Source organism: Propithecus coquereli, unplaced genomic scaffold (genome assembly GCF_000956105.1).
Source record: "Propithecus coquereli isolate 6110/MARCELLA unplaced genomic scaffold, Pcoq_1.0 Scaffold301, whole genome shotgun sequence".
Taxonomy (NCBI): Eukaryota; Metazoa; Chordata; class Mammalia; order Primates; family Indriidae; genus Propithecus; species Propithecus coquereli.
Window position 1 is genome coordinate 1,749,437 of NW_012148631.1, and position 16,956 is coordinate 1,766,392.

A 16,956-nucleotide genomic window follows, 5' to 3' on the forward strand; every position below is an offset into this window, starting at 1 on the left:
CTCGGTCATTACTTCATGGCATTTCCAAGGAATACTATCTTAATCAAGCAAAGTCCTAATTGCACTTCTCTCCTCTCCCAGTGAGAGAACACAGACGGGTGCCTGCTCTGCAGGGGTAGAAGCCGGAATCAAGCAGTCTGACTGAGTCGCAGCCACATGGAGCGGGGAGGCGGTCAGAGACATCAGCGTTCAGGGTCAGGGAGTCAGACAGCGCCTGATGCTGGTGCTGAGGTCACTGGACAGGCTGGGCGTGCTCCATCTGTCTGTCGGGCGTGCGCAGGCTGCTCCCCGGGGGCTCCCCACTCAGCCCGTGATGCAAACCAGGCCACTCCGAGGACGCCTGCAAACTTTCCATTGAGTGCTAAGCTGCAGCTTCCTGCTCTGTGGGGAGGTCTCCCAGATCCTGATCAAGGCACTGAGAATTGATCTATTAGATTAACCAGGAAGGAAAGAGAGGGAGAGAGAGCGCGGGAGGCTGTGGGGCTGAGTGTTTTATGCAGAGCAGTCCCCTCCCTTCTGACTCGAGTATTAATTGCTACATTACTGCTGCCATGTGAGAAAGACAGTCGGCAAAGCCTGGGAGGGCTCCAGCTCCTCCCTCCCTGCTCTGCTCTGCTTCACTCTCCTGCTCAGTCCCTCAGAGCGCCTTGTGCCCCGGCAGTGCTGTCCCGGCCCTGGCATCCCCGGGTCTTCCCGTGGTGAGGACCTGAGTGGACAGCAGCAGGGGTGGAGAGAGGGAGGGAGGGAGGGTTTGCCCTGCAGGCTCTCTGGATGCAGAAGCCAGACTCGCTGCAGAGGCAGCTGTGCTCTTCTCGGAGCCCAGCACCAGGGGTGCATCCATCTCTCAGGGTTCACCCAGGCAGGCTCCAAGTTCCAGGGGCACGCGAGGTGGGGGCCATCCCTCCTGGGTGCTGACAGCAGAGCCTGCCTCCCCTCCGCCACCATGAGCGGCTGCTCCAAAAGATGCAAGCTGGGGTTCGTGAAATTTGCCCAGACCATCTTTAAGCTCATCACCGGGACCCTCAGCAAAGGTAGGGAAACTGGCCTTCACCTTTGTTTTCTGTCTCGATGTGGCCTGGCTGGTCACCTTGTCTCGGTGTGGCAAGTGTGGACATTCTGGTGCGCCCAGGTCTGGGGAGGCTGGGGAAATCGGTGGCTGGGATCCGAGGCTGCTGACAACCTGGGTCCTGGCTCTGAGCAGGTGGGCACGCGGCCAGGGAGCTCAGCTGGCTGTAATAGCCTGCAACTTTGGAAATGGAGTTGGTGGTGTGTGGCTGATTGGTTATAGGCAGGCAGAGGGACAGAACCCTTCCCAGAGCACTGGAAGCAGCTTAGCGTGACTGGAGTTTCAAGAAGTTATCCATGGAGTGTTGTGTTTTGTGGATAAAAGAGAGATTTGATGCAGTGGGCTGTGAGTAATTCTGCAGAGCGGAGACGCTTGAGGGGGCCGGCAGGAGGGGGCGACGGGACGAGACTCCGCTGCGCACTGGTGAATTCAGAATCCGGATCAGCTCTGCCTCTCGTGTGCCAAGAGCTTTCTCTCGTGGGCTTCCAGGGTCCTGTGCTTCTGGGACCTTGTTTGTGGTTCTGCTTTCTCGGATGCCTGTCCCTCCACATCTCATGCCTACGTCGCTGTCTGGCTTTTCTGCCTCCCGAGAGCCAGGGTGGCAGGCAGCGTGCACGACCAGCTCTGCGGCGGCCCAGAAGGGGGTTATGGACCAGAATCGGGGCTTCCTGTACACCATTCAGCCCCAGATGGGCCCATAGCCCGTTCCCCCGCAGAACGGGGGCCCATCCTCAGGGCCTGTCCCTATCCTGAACCCCATTCTGTGCTCCGTACCAGGGAGGGTGCGGCGCTCGGGGACACCCTGGCAAACTTTCTGGAGACAATTGTAAAGGGAGAGCAGCAGCATGATGTGGTTCCTCTTGCTGAAAAAATGTCTTTAAATATTCATGGCCTGTTTCAGGAGGAGAGAGTCTTTGGGGGTGGGGGGAGGCATTGCAAGCAGCAGGCAGAATATTCAGGGAGGGAGGCCCACAGACCCTTGGTCGGGAATTTGAAAAATGGCAGCGAGAGGAGAGAAGGGCTGTGCGTGCCAGCCGCGCGACGTGGCTCAGGTGCCCGGCTCCCCAGAGGGGCTGGCCTGGCGTAAACTGTGTGACGTGGGGGTGCAGGGAGCGGTGAGATTTTACCTCCTTCCTCGGGCTTTTTTGACCTTCCCATTATTTCCCTGCTACTCCTCTGAAATAGGTCACCGCCCCTCCAAGGCACCCAGTGGAGTGAGCGCCCCTTGTGGGGTCGGGCCGCCTGGCAGAACGAGTGGGGGCCGGAAGTGCCGTGGACAGGCGGGGAGGACGTGTGGCCACAGCAGCTCTCCGTGGCTTTCCTTACTGCGCAAGGAGAAAGCAGAGGGGGAGGAGGTTTCACAGAGTCCCCCCATCCAACCCTCGGAGACAAACGGAGGGCTTTCTTCCGAAGCACAGATACCAGGGTCTCGGGGAGTGACGGCAGAGGGACAGCACCCTGCCCCTGTCTCTGCTTCCTGGAAGTGCAGCAGAAAGAGCTCTGGCCCCAACTCAGGAAACTTAGGTCTCGACTTTGGCTTTGCTACCTGGGCAAGCCGCGCCTCTATGGGCCTCAGTTTCTTCATCTGTAAAATGAGCCCGTTGCCCCCTGCCTGTCTACCTTCTGGTACTGTTGCAGGGATCCGGGGGAGTCGGGACATGGAATCCCTTTATTGAGTGCTTGGCAGTGACCAGATGTGAGGAGGGGTCTGGTCTGAGGGGGCGTGGGTCTGCAGGGCTAAGGTCAGAAGCTTTTTAATTTCGCCTCCTGCAGGGGGGTCTGTACACCCCAGGCAGCAGCAAAGGGAGAGCGAGATCACAGAAGGACATTTTGTAGGCCATTAAGGCAGCACGAGGGGTGAGTGTGAGAAAGTGAGTCAGTAAGGGAGAGAGTGTGCACAGGGCTCTGTGTGTGTGTGTGTGTGTGTGTGTGTGTGTGTGTGTGTGTGTGTGAGACAGAGATAGACAAAGAGAGGATAGTCGGCTCTTTGAATAAATGAGCATGAAGTTATTTTCTGCACTTTTGCCTACACTCATTTTCTCAACATTTACTCACTGAGCATCTACTCTGTGCCACGCTCATCACAAGACACTGGACACATGGGTGACACAAGCCCTCCATCCAGAAACATGCAGTCTGGTGGGAGCACAGACCTAACACACAGATACCCCTTGGACATCACACTGAGCACTGAGATGGGGGCCAAAAAGTGCAAAGAAGACATGTCTGGGGCAGACGAAGGGGCTCCTTCAAGAAGGGGCATCTAAGCTGGGGTGGGGCGGAGAGGCAGGGCTGGGCAGGCGGGAGAAGGTTGGCGCTGGCAGAGGGAGGGGCAGTGGAGTGTTGCCTCTGTAGAAAGACCAGCTCTGGCGGGTCAGCACAGCCCCTCTCTCTGCTCACAATCCCAGAGACTAAGACATTTATGACTCAGAAGGGCCTTGGAGGATAGCCCTGGGGACCAGGGGGCCACCGGCCTTCCTCTGACCTGCTTCAGGTCCAGGTTTTCTGCAGCCGGAGCTCAGGGAACCAGCCCGCAGCAGGCACCAGGGCAGGACCGGGTATGAACTGTGTCTGTGCCTTTGCTCAGCCCCGCAGAGAGGATCAAGTGTTTACACAGCCCTGGCTCTGCGCCAGGCACGTGCTGGGTAACTGGTGTTCTGCCCAGCCTGGGTGTTTGCTAAATATTTGTTAAATAATGAGGAGCATGGGAGCAGGGCCAGGCCAGGAGCAGGGTAGCTGAGGCAGGTCTTCAGAGAGTCCGGAGAAATGCTTTCTAACGTATAGACCTCCCCCAGGTGGACTTAGATCTAACCCTACATGGACACATTATGATTGCTTAATGATTTCTGGTTTTAATTGTGATTTCACTTATTCATTATTCATTGCACTGAGTTCTAGATTTGCAGTAATCCCTCAGGAGAGGGACTTTTCTTTGTTCCTTTCAGAACTGAAGAATACAAAACACCTAGGGACCAGGTACTCCTGCTGTTTCTGGGGGTAACTTAATGGTTCTTACCAGCGTTGGGAATACCTGAGGACCAAGCAGGGCCCAAGACCGCCTCCCTGTCCTGCCGTCCCTGACCCATGGCCACTTTCCCCCGTGCCAGCAGTCCCCTCCGCATTGGTCTAAGGTGCCAGGTGGTCCCGGTTTCTCCTCAGTGCCCTGTTGCAGAGACGAGCTGCTCAGGCCCCCTGTTCACACATCTCTTCGACCTTGACCTTTTCCTTCCCACCTCCAATCTGAATTTGTGATCCGTGTTCCTTTAGGAAGGTGTTTGCTAAAGCCTGTCTTCCCCACTAAGATTCAGCTCTATGATGGCGAGACCAGGTGCATCTTTGCTCACCGGGGCAGCCAGAGCTCCGAGTGCAGCGCCCAGCATGGAGCAGGTGCTTCGCTATCGGTGTTAAGTGAAACAGCACCGCATGGCACAGACACCAGCCATTGGCCTGAGATGATACCTGGGGAAGGAGCTTTCCAGAAGGCACCAGGCAGCAGCTGCCTGGGGCAAATGCTCCCTGAACTCCGTTCAGCTGCAGCAGCCAAGTCCACGTCCAGAGGGTGAGCCTCTCGCCACATAAAGCATTCAAACTCTGTGTGAGCTTGCTTAGTGTCTAGGGAAGGGTGTTTAAAGTGTTCCCAAGAGAGGAAGGTGGGTGGGCAGGCTTCTAACTCCACCACTCTATTTTGATTTGTTTTACATACTGGATTTCTCCCAAAGTTAAGGATTTGTTTGTTCATTTAAAAAAAAATGTGCAAACCACAAATGCAGTAATAAGCACAATTGGTTGCCAGACTGAGACATCACTGGACTGGGGGGAAGCCTCAGGCTGGGTCCCTCACCTCTCTGGCCTCAGTTTCCTAATCTATAAAATGGAATGGTAATACCCTCCTAAGGGAATTAAAGGAGACTGTGACGATAACGCTCCCTGCATAGTCGGTGCTCAGCACGTTTGTGGATGTGACTGCTGTCATTAGCTGGGGACTTCCTCTCACTCACTGCTTGTTTCTTCAACACCAGGCACAGACCCTGAGAGTGGCCACTCGAGGTTGCTTTAGGAAAGCGTATGGCCCTGTCGCTCAGTTCCTGGAGGACTCAGACCATTCTCTTCCCTGCCTGGAGCCATCTCCCTCACCCGATTCCTTGTTAGTGGTTAAAAGCCCGACTTCCAGAGCAGGCCGTTGCCTGCTGTGTAACTTAGGAGAAGCCCAGCTCCTGGCCCGGACGCCTAGTTAAAGCAGGGTCTGGGAAGCCCACCTCTTCCTCTTTCTGCACAGCCAGCTCCCAGCCCCCTCACAGTTCCTGGGGGCCGTGGGAGGGAGCCAGAAGTTGTGCAGGTGCTCTCTGGCTACAGAACCCGTCTCCTTCTGCACACTGGGAACAAACGTTCCCCGAGGCCCACATGACAAAGCCAAAGGGAGCAGGAGGGAGGGATCAATCCAGGAGAGCTTCTAGCATCCTCCAGGCCACCCATGGGGTGTGTGTGGGGGGTGTGGATAAGATAAGATCTATCTCAGGAACAATGTCCTGGAGCCCCAACTCCCCCCTCTCCATGCATGTGGGGCAGGACCTGAGCTGCAGACCCCTGGGAGACATGCTGTTCCTCCTGCCTCCTCCCACTGCTGCTCAGAATCCCCAGGAGACTGACCTTGGGCCTGGGGACGGGCTCTGCCTTCAGGCAGGCCTGGCCTGAGTCCTAATTCTGCTGTCTACCAGCTATGTGAGGTTGAGTGAGTCCCACAACCTCCTCAAGGCAAAGTCCCCGCTTTTAACTGGAAATAACAACAATATCAACTGCACAAGATTGTTTTTTAATTTAATGAGGATAATATAAGCAAAGGCTGGCAGCTAGCAGGGCAAATGCCGACTCTGCTCTTGCTTCAATTTTGTGCCCTTGGCACCTGCCTTGCCTCACCCCAGTCCTGAGGCTGGAGGTAGGGACTGCAGTCACCATTCTAGCAGGGAAGGAAACTAGTGGCCCAGCAGGTGGGATTAGAAGTCCTTCTGGGGCCAAGACTAGGCGCTGTCACCTGCGCTCCCAGGCCTGGAGGAGATGTCCTGCCTGCATGCTCCCCATCCTGCCACCAGCAGAGAGTCCCCCAGCCTTCCACTAATTGTGTTGGTGGGTTCGTCCCAGCTGGATCTCTTCAGAGCAGCCACCTGTCGTGCAAAGGGTTGTGACAAATCCATAAGGTGGCATGGCCCGGTTAAGGAATCAGCTTTATGGGGAAAGGAAATGCTCCATAGGCCAAGGTCAAGAAGACAGCCACACCCATGCCCCCTCAGTGTCATTGTCACTTCTCAGATGTGCAGGGCCAGGGAAAATGCCAGACACTGAGTGGGCTCTGTGCCCAGGAGGGACCCCTCCCCCAGCACCCCTTCTTGCAGGGCAAGTGTGGGAAGTAACCTTGTCCAGGGAAACACCAGGTATTGGACACCACCGCAGTCTGGAATGAAGCATTGCGGCTGTTTACTAGAATCACCTGGGAAAGCAATGGCCTTCACACCGGGGACCTTTGCACCTGTGAAATGTTACAATGCCCTCTACCAAAAGAAGGACACCACCTCTTCCATGAGAAGCTCAGCTGCCCCTTGCTGGGGGAAGAGAGAGTCCCCACCACCCATGTCCTGGCCAAGTCACTGTGCTGGCAGTGCAGGACCAGCAAGCACCAGCGCGGGTCGTGTTACTACAGCTCACTCCCTGCATCCCTGGAACCTCTGCACGCCCGTGCCCGGTCATGGGTGGAAATCTCCATCACTGGGGGCTTCTGGGTCCATGCCTGCCTCTCCAGAGCAGAGCTAGAGCCTGCCAGGGTGGGGAAGGTGCTGGCCTCAGCTTCCTGTGCCCAGTAGCCTTCATCCCAGCCCACTCTCCCTGCCCCTCCGTGGCGGGCCCAGCACTCCCTGGTTCATTTCGGCTGTCCGGGTGCTCTCTGGCGTCTGCATAGTCCCACAGCAGAGGCAGAGAAGGTGGGACCTCCCACCACCAGCCAAGCTGCCCCTCTCTGGGGCCTCGCAGCCTCTCTCCTGGATAACCCTGATACCGCGCAGGACTGATTTGTTCAGGGCTGCTTATCCTGGCACTGCTGCACAGACATCCTATTAACTTCAGGACCACGAGGGAGCAGCTAGTTTGTTCCAAATTAACAGTGGCTGGAAATGGGCCCCTCTGGCAGGCGGGAGGGTATCATGGCGCTGGGTGGAGCCCATCGAGTCAGGTCTCGAGCAGCCTTCTGAGGCCCGGAGGTCCCTTGCCATGCCACAGGGACCCTCGTCCCCAGTCTGCTTGGGATTACAGAATCTTCCCTGGGTTGCCCCTCTCACCAGACCCCAGTCCCAAGTCCCTGAAAGCTGCTGCTTGCCAAGGGTGGAGGTGGTGACCTGAAGTAGCTGTGGAAGGAAGCGAGGGGCAGAGAAAGAAAGCACGGCTCTGGTGCCAGACAGACCTGGGTTCAAATCCTGCCATTCCCTAGTGGGACAGTCTTAGGCCATTCTCCACCTTGAGTCCATGTCCTCCCCTAAATGGGGCCAATAATGCCCAGCTCATGGGGCTACTGGAGAGTGAACGAGATGGTGCACATGGCAGGACAGCGCCTGGCACATGGCAGCTGCCCAGTAAAGCCAAGCTCCCTGCCCTTCTCTTCTCACATGACCTGTCTTGGACTCGCAGCCAGGAGAAGCGAGGCCGAGCTGAGAGAAGCCGGTCTCTGTGGGTCAGGTCCTCTTCCCTGCTCCTACCTAGATGATGACAAGTTCTGTAATTAAAACATTTGTCAGCCACTGAAATCATCTTTTTTATTTAGCTGTTTGTATGCTCATTGGCCATCCACTCCCGAGAGGACGGGAGCCCTGCAAAAGCCTTGCCGTGTGGGAACCGCCCCAGTGCCTCAAGCACCTGCAGCCGATGCGTGTTGAATAAGTGATGAGTCAATGTTTCCCTGCCTAGCAACATCGGGCCCTGTGGCTGGAGTCCCTTCTTGAGGTCTGGTCTTTGTCAGGCTAGGTCGGGAGCCTCCCACTCCCCATCTCCCTGTTCTGAATTTCTGTGCTCGAATTTGACAGCAGTGACCGGCCCGAGTGATCTAGATGAGATGGGGGTCAGTGCAAGCAAGACCGGGGGCCCCGTCCCCATTCCCACGCTATCCTCTGTGCTCTGCCTGGGCACTATCCCTCAGAGACAGGCACACACTGCCCACCCACTGCGGCTGGCCAGGTGCTCAGGTCAGGTCGGGGCTCCTCCCCAGTGCCCATCTGCACCTCAGTCAGAAGGGCAGAGAGCAGAGGAGAAGAGCTTCCAGCGAGAGGAGGCAAGGATGAGGGAATCACATGGGCTCCCTGGGCCAGCTGGAGGATGAAGCAGCCAGGACTCCTGAAAAAGACTCAAAGCAAGTCATCTACCACCACCAGTGACCCTCTCTGTACTGTTCACACACCTGCAGTCTAGGGGCACAAGAAAGCCTTCCTCCTCTGTCCAGATGAGGGTGGAAGGACCATGAACACAAAGCCCCAACCTCGGTCCTCTCTGGCTCAAGCCACGAAGATTCCATTCGGTGTTCTTCGAGGTACAAAGAGTAACAGCTTTGGAGTCAGACCTGGGTTTTAGCGCAAATCCTTACATTTAATGGCTGTCTTATTCCATTCAGGCTGCTATAGCAACATACTGTAGACCAGGTGGCTTATACACCAAAACTATTTCTCACCATTCTGGAGGCCGGAAGTCTGAGATTAGGTTGTCAGCCTGGTTGAGTTCTGGCGAGGGCCCTCTTTCTGGTTTGTAGACAGCATCTCCTTGCTGTATCTTCACATGGAAGAAAGAAAATGAGCTAGCTCTCTGGCCTCTTCTTATAAGGGCATTAATTCCATTCAACAGGGCTCTGCCTCCATGACCTAATGGCCTCGCAAGGGCCCCACCTTCAAATATTATCACATTGGGGGTTAGGGGTTCAACATATGCATTTGGAGGGGACACACACACATTCCATCCATTGCACTGAGCAAATGGCTTCCCTTCTCTGGGCCTCAGTGCCTTCATCTCTAAAATGAAGGACCTGCTGATTTCAAAGGTGCCTTTTAGCTTTGGAATTTTAAGAGTGAATAACAAAATTGCCTTAAATCTGATGCGATCTACTGATGGCACCTGCTGTGTGCCCAACATTGCCTAAGCACTCTGTACCCACCTTTCTATTTGATGTGCATGAGAACCCGAGAAAGTGGAGAGCTCTGATTAACCCACTTGCAGACATGAAGACTGAGCTTCAGAGAAGGGAAAGGTCTGTCTTGGGGTCACACAGCCAGCACGCAGCAGAGCCAGAATTGGAAGCCTGGGCTGTCTATCTCCAAGTCCTGGCTTTTACCACCCTCCCCAGCACACCCCCATCCCATGCCCTCCATTACTAAAAATCAGGTCCAGGGTAATACGGCAACACAGACAAAACTAATTCCTTTCCAGTTAGGCCAAGAGGCAACATGCACTCTTGTTTCAGAAATCGAGGTTTCAGGGCTTCCATTTTGACTAAAGAAGCCCAGTTCAGGAAAACGCCCTCTGGGACCTGAGCTCCCCAATCCACAACCCAAACCATCCTCCACAGGTCACCTCTTACAGTCAGACAACAAAAAGTGTTGGGGATCTGGCCAGACAGCCAAGACTGTGTGGAGGCAGGGGAGAAAGGAAACACCACCCAGCAAGCATTTGCAGTCGTATTTCTAGCCTGGCCAACTCTCATTTCTGGCTAAAGCTGAAGAGAGAATTATGCAGAAGTCAGGTAGGGAGGTATGATTTGGGGGGCTTGCATCCGAGAGGCTGGTGTTATCCTACCCCAATTTTCTTTCTGTAATCTTTTGATTAACCCTGGGCCAGCATGGGTGACAGTTTTCAAACCATCTGTGCTTGGCAGGCTGGGCCAAGCCCAGGCTTGTTGCTCGGTATCTGCAAACATCAGCTTGGAACTGGCTGTCACTTGCAGCCCGGGGTGTCTCTAAGCCACAAAGCATAGTGGATTGCAGAACGGTTCACATCCTCGTGCTGATTAACTCTGCCCACGCCTCACGAGTCCAGAGACAGCGGCTGTCATTATGAACTCAACAGGAAACATAAGAGGAATGACAATTGCCACCATCCATGGAGGGCCACTTATTTGCTAGGGGCTTTACAAGGATTCCTACATCCAATCCAGACCTATCTCTGTGAGTTACCTACTTTTGTTCCAAACCGGAAGCCTGGAGAGGTTGAATAATTTACCAACATCACAAAGCCAACGCTATGACTTAAAAAGACCACGTGCAGTACCAAAGAACACTCCCAATCAAATTCCTCAGCACCATCCCCCTCTGTTATGGACAGAATGGTGCCCCCCAAATTCCTATGTTGAAGCTCTGACCCCCAATGTAACTGTATTTGGAGATAAGGCCTTGAAGAAGGTAATGAAGGTTAAACGAGGTCACAAGGGTGGGGCCCTTGATCCAACAGGACTGGAGTCCTTACGAGAAGAGGGAGAGACACCAGGAGCACACGCAGAGGAAAGGCCACGTGAGGACATGGTGAGGAGGTGGCCAGCTACAAGCCTGGAAGAGAGCCCTCCCCAGGCCTTGATCTTGGACTGACCTCCAGCATCCAGAACTGCGAGACAATAAATTTCCGTTTTTTAACCACCCAATCTGCGGTATTCTGTTGTGGCAGCCAAAGTGGACTAGTCTAGCCCCATAGATAATTCTTTACATAGCACCCTTTTCCATATTTTTTATTGTAATAAATATATATGCCATCAAATTTACTATTTCAATCATTTTTGAATGTGAAGTTCAGTGGCATTAAGTATATTCACGTGTTGTACAATCATCACCACCGTCCATTTCCAGAATCCATTTCCGCCATCGTTTCATCTTGCAAAACTGAAACTCTGCACCCATTAAACACCACCTCCCCATGTCCCCCCTATTTTATGTCTCCGTGAAGTGGACTATTCTGGGCACCTCATACAAATGCAGTCATGAACAGTATTTGTCCTTCTGTGTCTGGCTTATTTCACTTATCATAGTGTCCTCCAGGTGCATCCGTGTTGCAGCGTGTGTCAGAATTCCCTTCCTGTTTACGGTGAACAACGTGCCGTTGTGTGCATAGACCACAGTGTGTTTATCCATTCATCCATAGATGGATCATTCACATATTTTTAAAATACAAAACGGATCATGTAATCCCCTTGCTGAAAACTGTTTCCAGTGGCTTCTTGACACATTTAGAGTCAAATGCAGACACCACTTGGTGGCCTGTGGGCTTTGCAGGATCTGTCCTGTGCATTTCTGTCCCCTCCTCTTGTCTCCCTCTCTTCCATCGTGCCCAGGTGACCTACCCCTGACACCAGGCCACGTTGCTCTTGCTGGACACCCAGCTCCTCAACCTCAGGGTCCTCGCAGTCACTGTTCCCGCAGTCTGGGTGCTGGACTCTGTCCACCCAACCTCCCCTGGCGCTCTCCCTCCCTCCGCTCACATCCCTTCCTCCTCACTCCCCCACGTCTCCTGTTTCCTGCATAGCACGTGCTGCTCCTGCAGCGCAGTACACATTGATTACCTGGTTTGGGTTTTTTTTTAATTTTTATTGAAATTGTCTACATTCAAGATGTACAGAGCAATGCTTTGATATACACGTACACAGTGAACTGATTATTATAGTCATGCTAATGAGCATGTCCATCTCTCCTCATAGCTACCTTTGTGTGTATGGCAAGAACACTTGAGATCTACTCTCTTAGCAAATTTCAAGTATACCACACAGTCTTACTAGCTATGGTCCCCGTGCTGTGCATTAGATTTCTAGAATCTGTTCATTCTCATAACCGAAACTCTGTGCCCTTTGATTGACATCTCCCTATTGTTCACTTGCCTATGATCCAGCTCGTTCACTAAAAGTCCAGCTCTGAGAGAGGGCAGGGACTTTGTCCCGGCCATGGCTACTTTCCCAGCTCCTGGCACAGAGGCCGGCACACAGGAGGCTCTTGGTGGGAGCTGAGAGGTCAAGTCAGCAGATGAGAAGCCCAAGCAAAGCCACCAGCAAGCCAGCGGCAAAACTGGCCCTTGAATCTGGGTCTCTGGATCTTCTTTCCCTTCCCTCCAGGCTTGGACCTGCATGTTCTTTGCAGTCCCTGGTTCTGTATCCTGCCTTCCCAGGTCCATCTGTCCATCCACACTTACCCTTTGGCAAGGTCTCTGCTGTCCCTTTCTCCAGGACATGAGGGTTTAAGCCAGTCGTCTCGCTCCCTGGGCCACCGTCCTAACACCTGTCCCTCCTCAGTCACTGCAACTGGTGGCTAACCTTTGATTTGTTCTCACCGTGGAAAGAGGGGACTCTGCCATCGGGAAAGGACTGGTGATGGTTTCCAGTGTGCTCTCTGCTCCGTTCAGCGGGGACACTCCTCTGTGAGGGTGGGAAGTGAGCAGCCAGCCACCAGGCATGGCCTCTGGGGGCTACAGACGCAGCTGGTTCCCTGCCTGTTCCCTCCAGCCTTTGAGAATTCAGGACCTTCTGGGAATACAGTTTTTGGAGCTCATCAGACATGAAGTCCAATACCACCATTTACAAGTTGTATGACCTTGGGAAATCCAAGGAGGTCACTCCTTTGAGCCTTGCTTTCTCATCTGTAAAATGGGCACAATAATGCCCACATCTCAGGTTTGATAGAGTAATGCCATTGAAGTGTTTAGTTCAGTGCTTGTGTACACTAAGGGTTCGACAAATGGTGGGGTGTTTTCGCTTTTACGTATTGCTGTTTATAAGGATGGAGTTTAAATGTCTTCTCACTACATCCCAATTAAACCAAGGACCTCCTAGGTGTCAGATTGGCTGGTTGACTAAAATCGCCCATGTACATCAGAAAAGAGTCAGAGAAATCTGTACCATTCTCTTTGCCTCCCCTCTCCCCACCTGGAATCTAAGTGACATGACAAAGGTCTTATTCTAGGACAGGAGAGCTAACACACCATTCAGAGAACGAGCTTCACACGCAGAACTGTTATTATAAAATCTCTGTGCACTGGTTGGTCCAGCCCCTCCCCCACTCACAGCAAACTTTTTCCTACTGATGAAAAACAGAAAGGGAGCAGCGCAGGCCTCACCTCGTCTAGTGCACCTGGGCACCAGTGGGAGGGGGCACTGGAGGCCTAGGGCCTGACTGTCGCTGCAGTCACCTGCGGCCTGGGTCAGAGCCCCCTGAGGACACCTCAGGCTGGAGGGGAGAAGCTGGCAGCAGATCACCAAGCCCACAGGCAGCCAGCCCTGGCAGTTAAAAACACTTTGCGAATTAAAGGCTGAAAACTAAAGAGTGTCTGCTACTGCCTGCTGGCCTCTGTCTCACATGGCGCCATGACACGGAAAGACAGCAGACACAGGGCTCCTCGTTCATTATGTCTTGGACTTTAAGTCTGCCCAAGGGAGCTGCCGAGAGCCTGAAGGTGGCCAGCACGTGACTGGAAGTCAAGGCCACAGGGCACAGTGACCAGCATGAGACTCCTCCAAATGCACTACCCACAGCTTCCTCCATGCACAGGTGGGGAAACTGAGGCCAGAGCAAGGAAAGCCCTTGAACAAGATACCCTGGAGACAGAGCCTCCTCTGGCTGGTATCCAGGGGCACAGGGACAGAGGGTGACGTGACCCCACTAGAGGAGTGGCTACCCAGCAGATGGCTCTTCATGTCTACACAGTCCTGTCTCAGAGGTTAAACCCAGCCAAGGTCCCTCCCCTCTTCACTTCATCTCTGCACTGTCAGCCTCACCGCCTCACCTCTAGGGGGACACCCAAATCTCTCTCCCTTGCCTTGGTGCTTTTCTTAAGCTCCAGGCCTACAGGTGACTCTTTGGCAGGACTGTGAGCTTGTTGGGGGGCAGGGGCCACATCTTAGTTAGGTAAGAATGTGCACCCAGCACAAGGTCTGACACAGAGTAGGGGCTCAAGGGACGGAGGGAGGGAGGGAGAGAGGGAGGAAAGAAAGGAAGATAAATCACTAGACCTTTCTATTTGAATATCTTCCCAGAGCCTCTACTCAACCCTTGTAAAACCAAAGCAGACCTCTCTCTCCTGACTTCATCATTTCTCTTTATATGTCCCCAGTCTTGAACCTTATGCCAAACTGGTCCCCATATGGTTTCCAAACCAGTCTTGTGTGTTATGTTCTTGAACCTAACTCTCAAATGGTTCAGAAACACACACACAAACATGCACGCCCACGCACACATGTACACACATGCACACAGAAAGAGAGTGCAAATATAACAAAACACTGACAACCATTGGTGAATCGAGGTGAAAGGTACGCGTGCTCAGAATTTTGCAGTTCTTCTGTACCGTAGCTCGGCATTTCCCAGATAAAAAGCTGGGGAGTGAAGGAGCAATATGGTGTAGTGTTTATAGGCTTAGGCTCTGCATGAAATTACCTTAGTTCAAATCCCAGTCCCACCGCCTATTAATTGGGCAATAGTGACATTAGGCGAGGTACTTACTTTCTAAGACTCAGATTCTTTATCGGTAAAGTGGGGACAATGAAAATCATAGTGTATTTGTCTCCTGCATTCCCTGGAGGATGAGATGGATGTGTGCAAAGGGTTTGGCGAAGAGTCTGGCACACCCTTGATGGTGGCGAACTGTTAGTATCAGTGTTAAATACAGAAATCAAATTCTTACCCATGAGTCTATTGATAATACTCTCTACCTCTCCGAGCTGCTCACCCCAGGATAACTAAGCAAAGTGCTGTGGCTTTGGGATCTTTTGCTTGCACCGTTCTCTTCCTGCCGCTGGCCCGGGAGCTGCTACAATGCAGTGCCAGTCCTGCTGGTGTCCGTAACTCCAGGTCCTGGCACAGAGCCTGGCACAGAGAAGGCAGCCAGTAAACACTGAAACCCAAATGAGGCACCTGAAGGGTTCAAGTTGCACTTTAAAGAAAGTTCTTTTCATCAGGTAGAAGTTTGCAGTTTTGCTGATGCAGCCACTCTCTTCCCACGGGCTTCCTTGAGATAAGGCATCACCTCGATACATTAGCTGTGGATATAGGCGTCCTGCAGTTGGCATGGAAAAGCAATTTAGTTTCCAATTAAGCCTGATTTCCGTGCCAAGGGGGTTGCCTGCCTCACACTGGGAGGATTATTCTGCCAGACCTATTATTATCATGGTGATGGTTCTCCTACGAAGTGGACTCTCAAGGGAACTGTCCTTTGACGCGTGGAACAGTTCAGTGAGACAAAACTGTGGCCCCGGGGAAAGGATGGCTTTTCCTTAGTTTATAGTTTAGTTCCTTAAGTTTATACAGGTAGATCCAAGAAAGTTCAAAGCAAAGACTGTCTGTCCCTGGCAGAAATTTTTCAAACAGAATATGCTAGAAACGGATTGAGAGGGAGGAAAGGCAGTCCTCACTCACCCCCACAAGACAGAGAGGCGAGACGTTGCCAGTTGAGAAAAAGGTGACAGTATGGAATTCGCTGAGCCCAAACAGAAAAGAATCTGGATTTTTGGTGGGAGAAGACACACTTGCTCAAAGAGAGAAGAAACATTTGTGCAGCATCGTTTATGCACCAGGACTGTGCTGAGTACTTCACGCCCATCAGTGCACAGACTCGTCGCAAGCCCCCTGTGAGACAAACCACGTGACGCTCACCTTCCAGTTGAGGAAACTGAGACTCGGGGAGATTTAAAATAAACTGCCTGAGGTCACAGGCAAGCCAGACTCGAACTCTTGCTTTTCTGAGCTTCCCTCCCTCCAGGCTCCCTCTCCAAAGACAAATACAAAACATAGTTTAAGGCCCTAAGAATAGTGTCATACTTATCTGAAACTTACCCCCCAAAATGGTGAGAATGAGAAAAAGGCCTTTAAGACACGTTCTGAGAGAGAGGAAAATAAACAGTGGCCGAGCTTGCTGGGGGCAGACCCCAAACACATCGCTTTTCTTTCCATTGGCTCCCGTCTGCCTCAATGGGGGATATCTGAGAACTGGGCGCAATGGCCCAGCGTGGCTGAGAGGCTCGCGTGGGGTCAGGAGCTCCTAAGATGGCTCCAACTGCTTCAAATCAATGGGCTTCTGGCTTGTGGCTCAGGGAATTTTGATTCCACGGGTTAGAAAGAACCAACAGAAGGAATGAGAGCACGTGGCTGGCAGAGTCACAGAAAATTTAGTTACAGGCCAAGAAGGTGTCATACGGCCCAATTTTTATTAATGGTACTAAGAAAGTCTCTAAGGCTGTGTATAAATGAGGATGTTGTCGACTCCTGGACAAAGTCTAGAGTGGATTAACCGTTAACCATTGAACCAAGGGTTTGGGAACACTTGGAAAGGAAAGCAGAGATCAGCGAGAGAAGTTCTGCTTTTTCAGAGTGAACAGTCCGAGGTAGCTGCAGCTATAATGAGCCGGGTTCCAGCTGGGCGTGGGCTGGGCCATGGGCTGGAGGTCGTGGATTCCGGCAGCTGGCGGCTGACCTCATGGCCCCTGTCATCTTGGCAGTGCCCACAGCAGAACCTTTGCAGGGCTGCTCCAGATCCTTGCACTGGGGCGTTATCCCCACGTCTATTGAGGTGTGGCCTGGGCGTCGTTTTGAGAGGCTGAGCTCTGTGGGAAGGTACACAGAGGCATCTAACGTGATCTCAGGATTTGAGCTTGTCCTGCTCAGCACTTTTCACTTTTGTTTTTGTTTTTTTTTGTTTTCAATTTCAGAGTATTATGGGGATACAAACGATTTGGTTACATAAATTGCTTTTATACCATGCCCATCCCCCAAATAGTGTGCATTGTATCTGTTAGGTGTGAATTTACTCATCCCCTCCTCCCCCTCCCACCTGCTTGATTTCCAATGAATGTTATTTCCATATATGCACATAGGTGTTGATAGATTAGTTTCAATTTAATGGTGAGTACA

General features: G+C 52.8%; 1 protein-coding gene across 1 annotated transcript in view; it reads left to right on the forward strand.

Moving 5' to 3' along the window:
- The first annotated feature begins 562 nt into the window (after positions 1-562).
- Positions 563-16,956, forward strand: part of KCNIP1 (Kv channel interacting protein 1) — a 355,148-nt gene continuing 338,754 nt past the window's right edge. Inside the window, exon 1 of the mRNA XM_012649693.1 lies at positions 563-1,031. Within this exon, the coding sequence (XP_012505147.1) occupies positions 944-1,031 (88 nt within the window). The 5' untranslated portion in view covers positions 563-943. The remainder of the gene's footprint in view (positions 1,032-16,956) is intronic.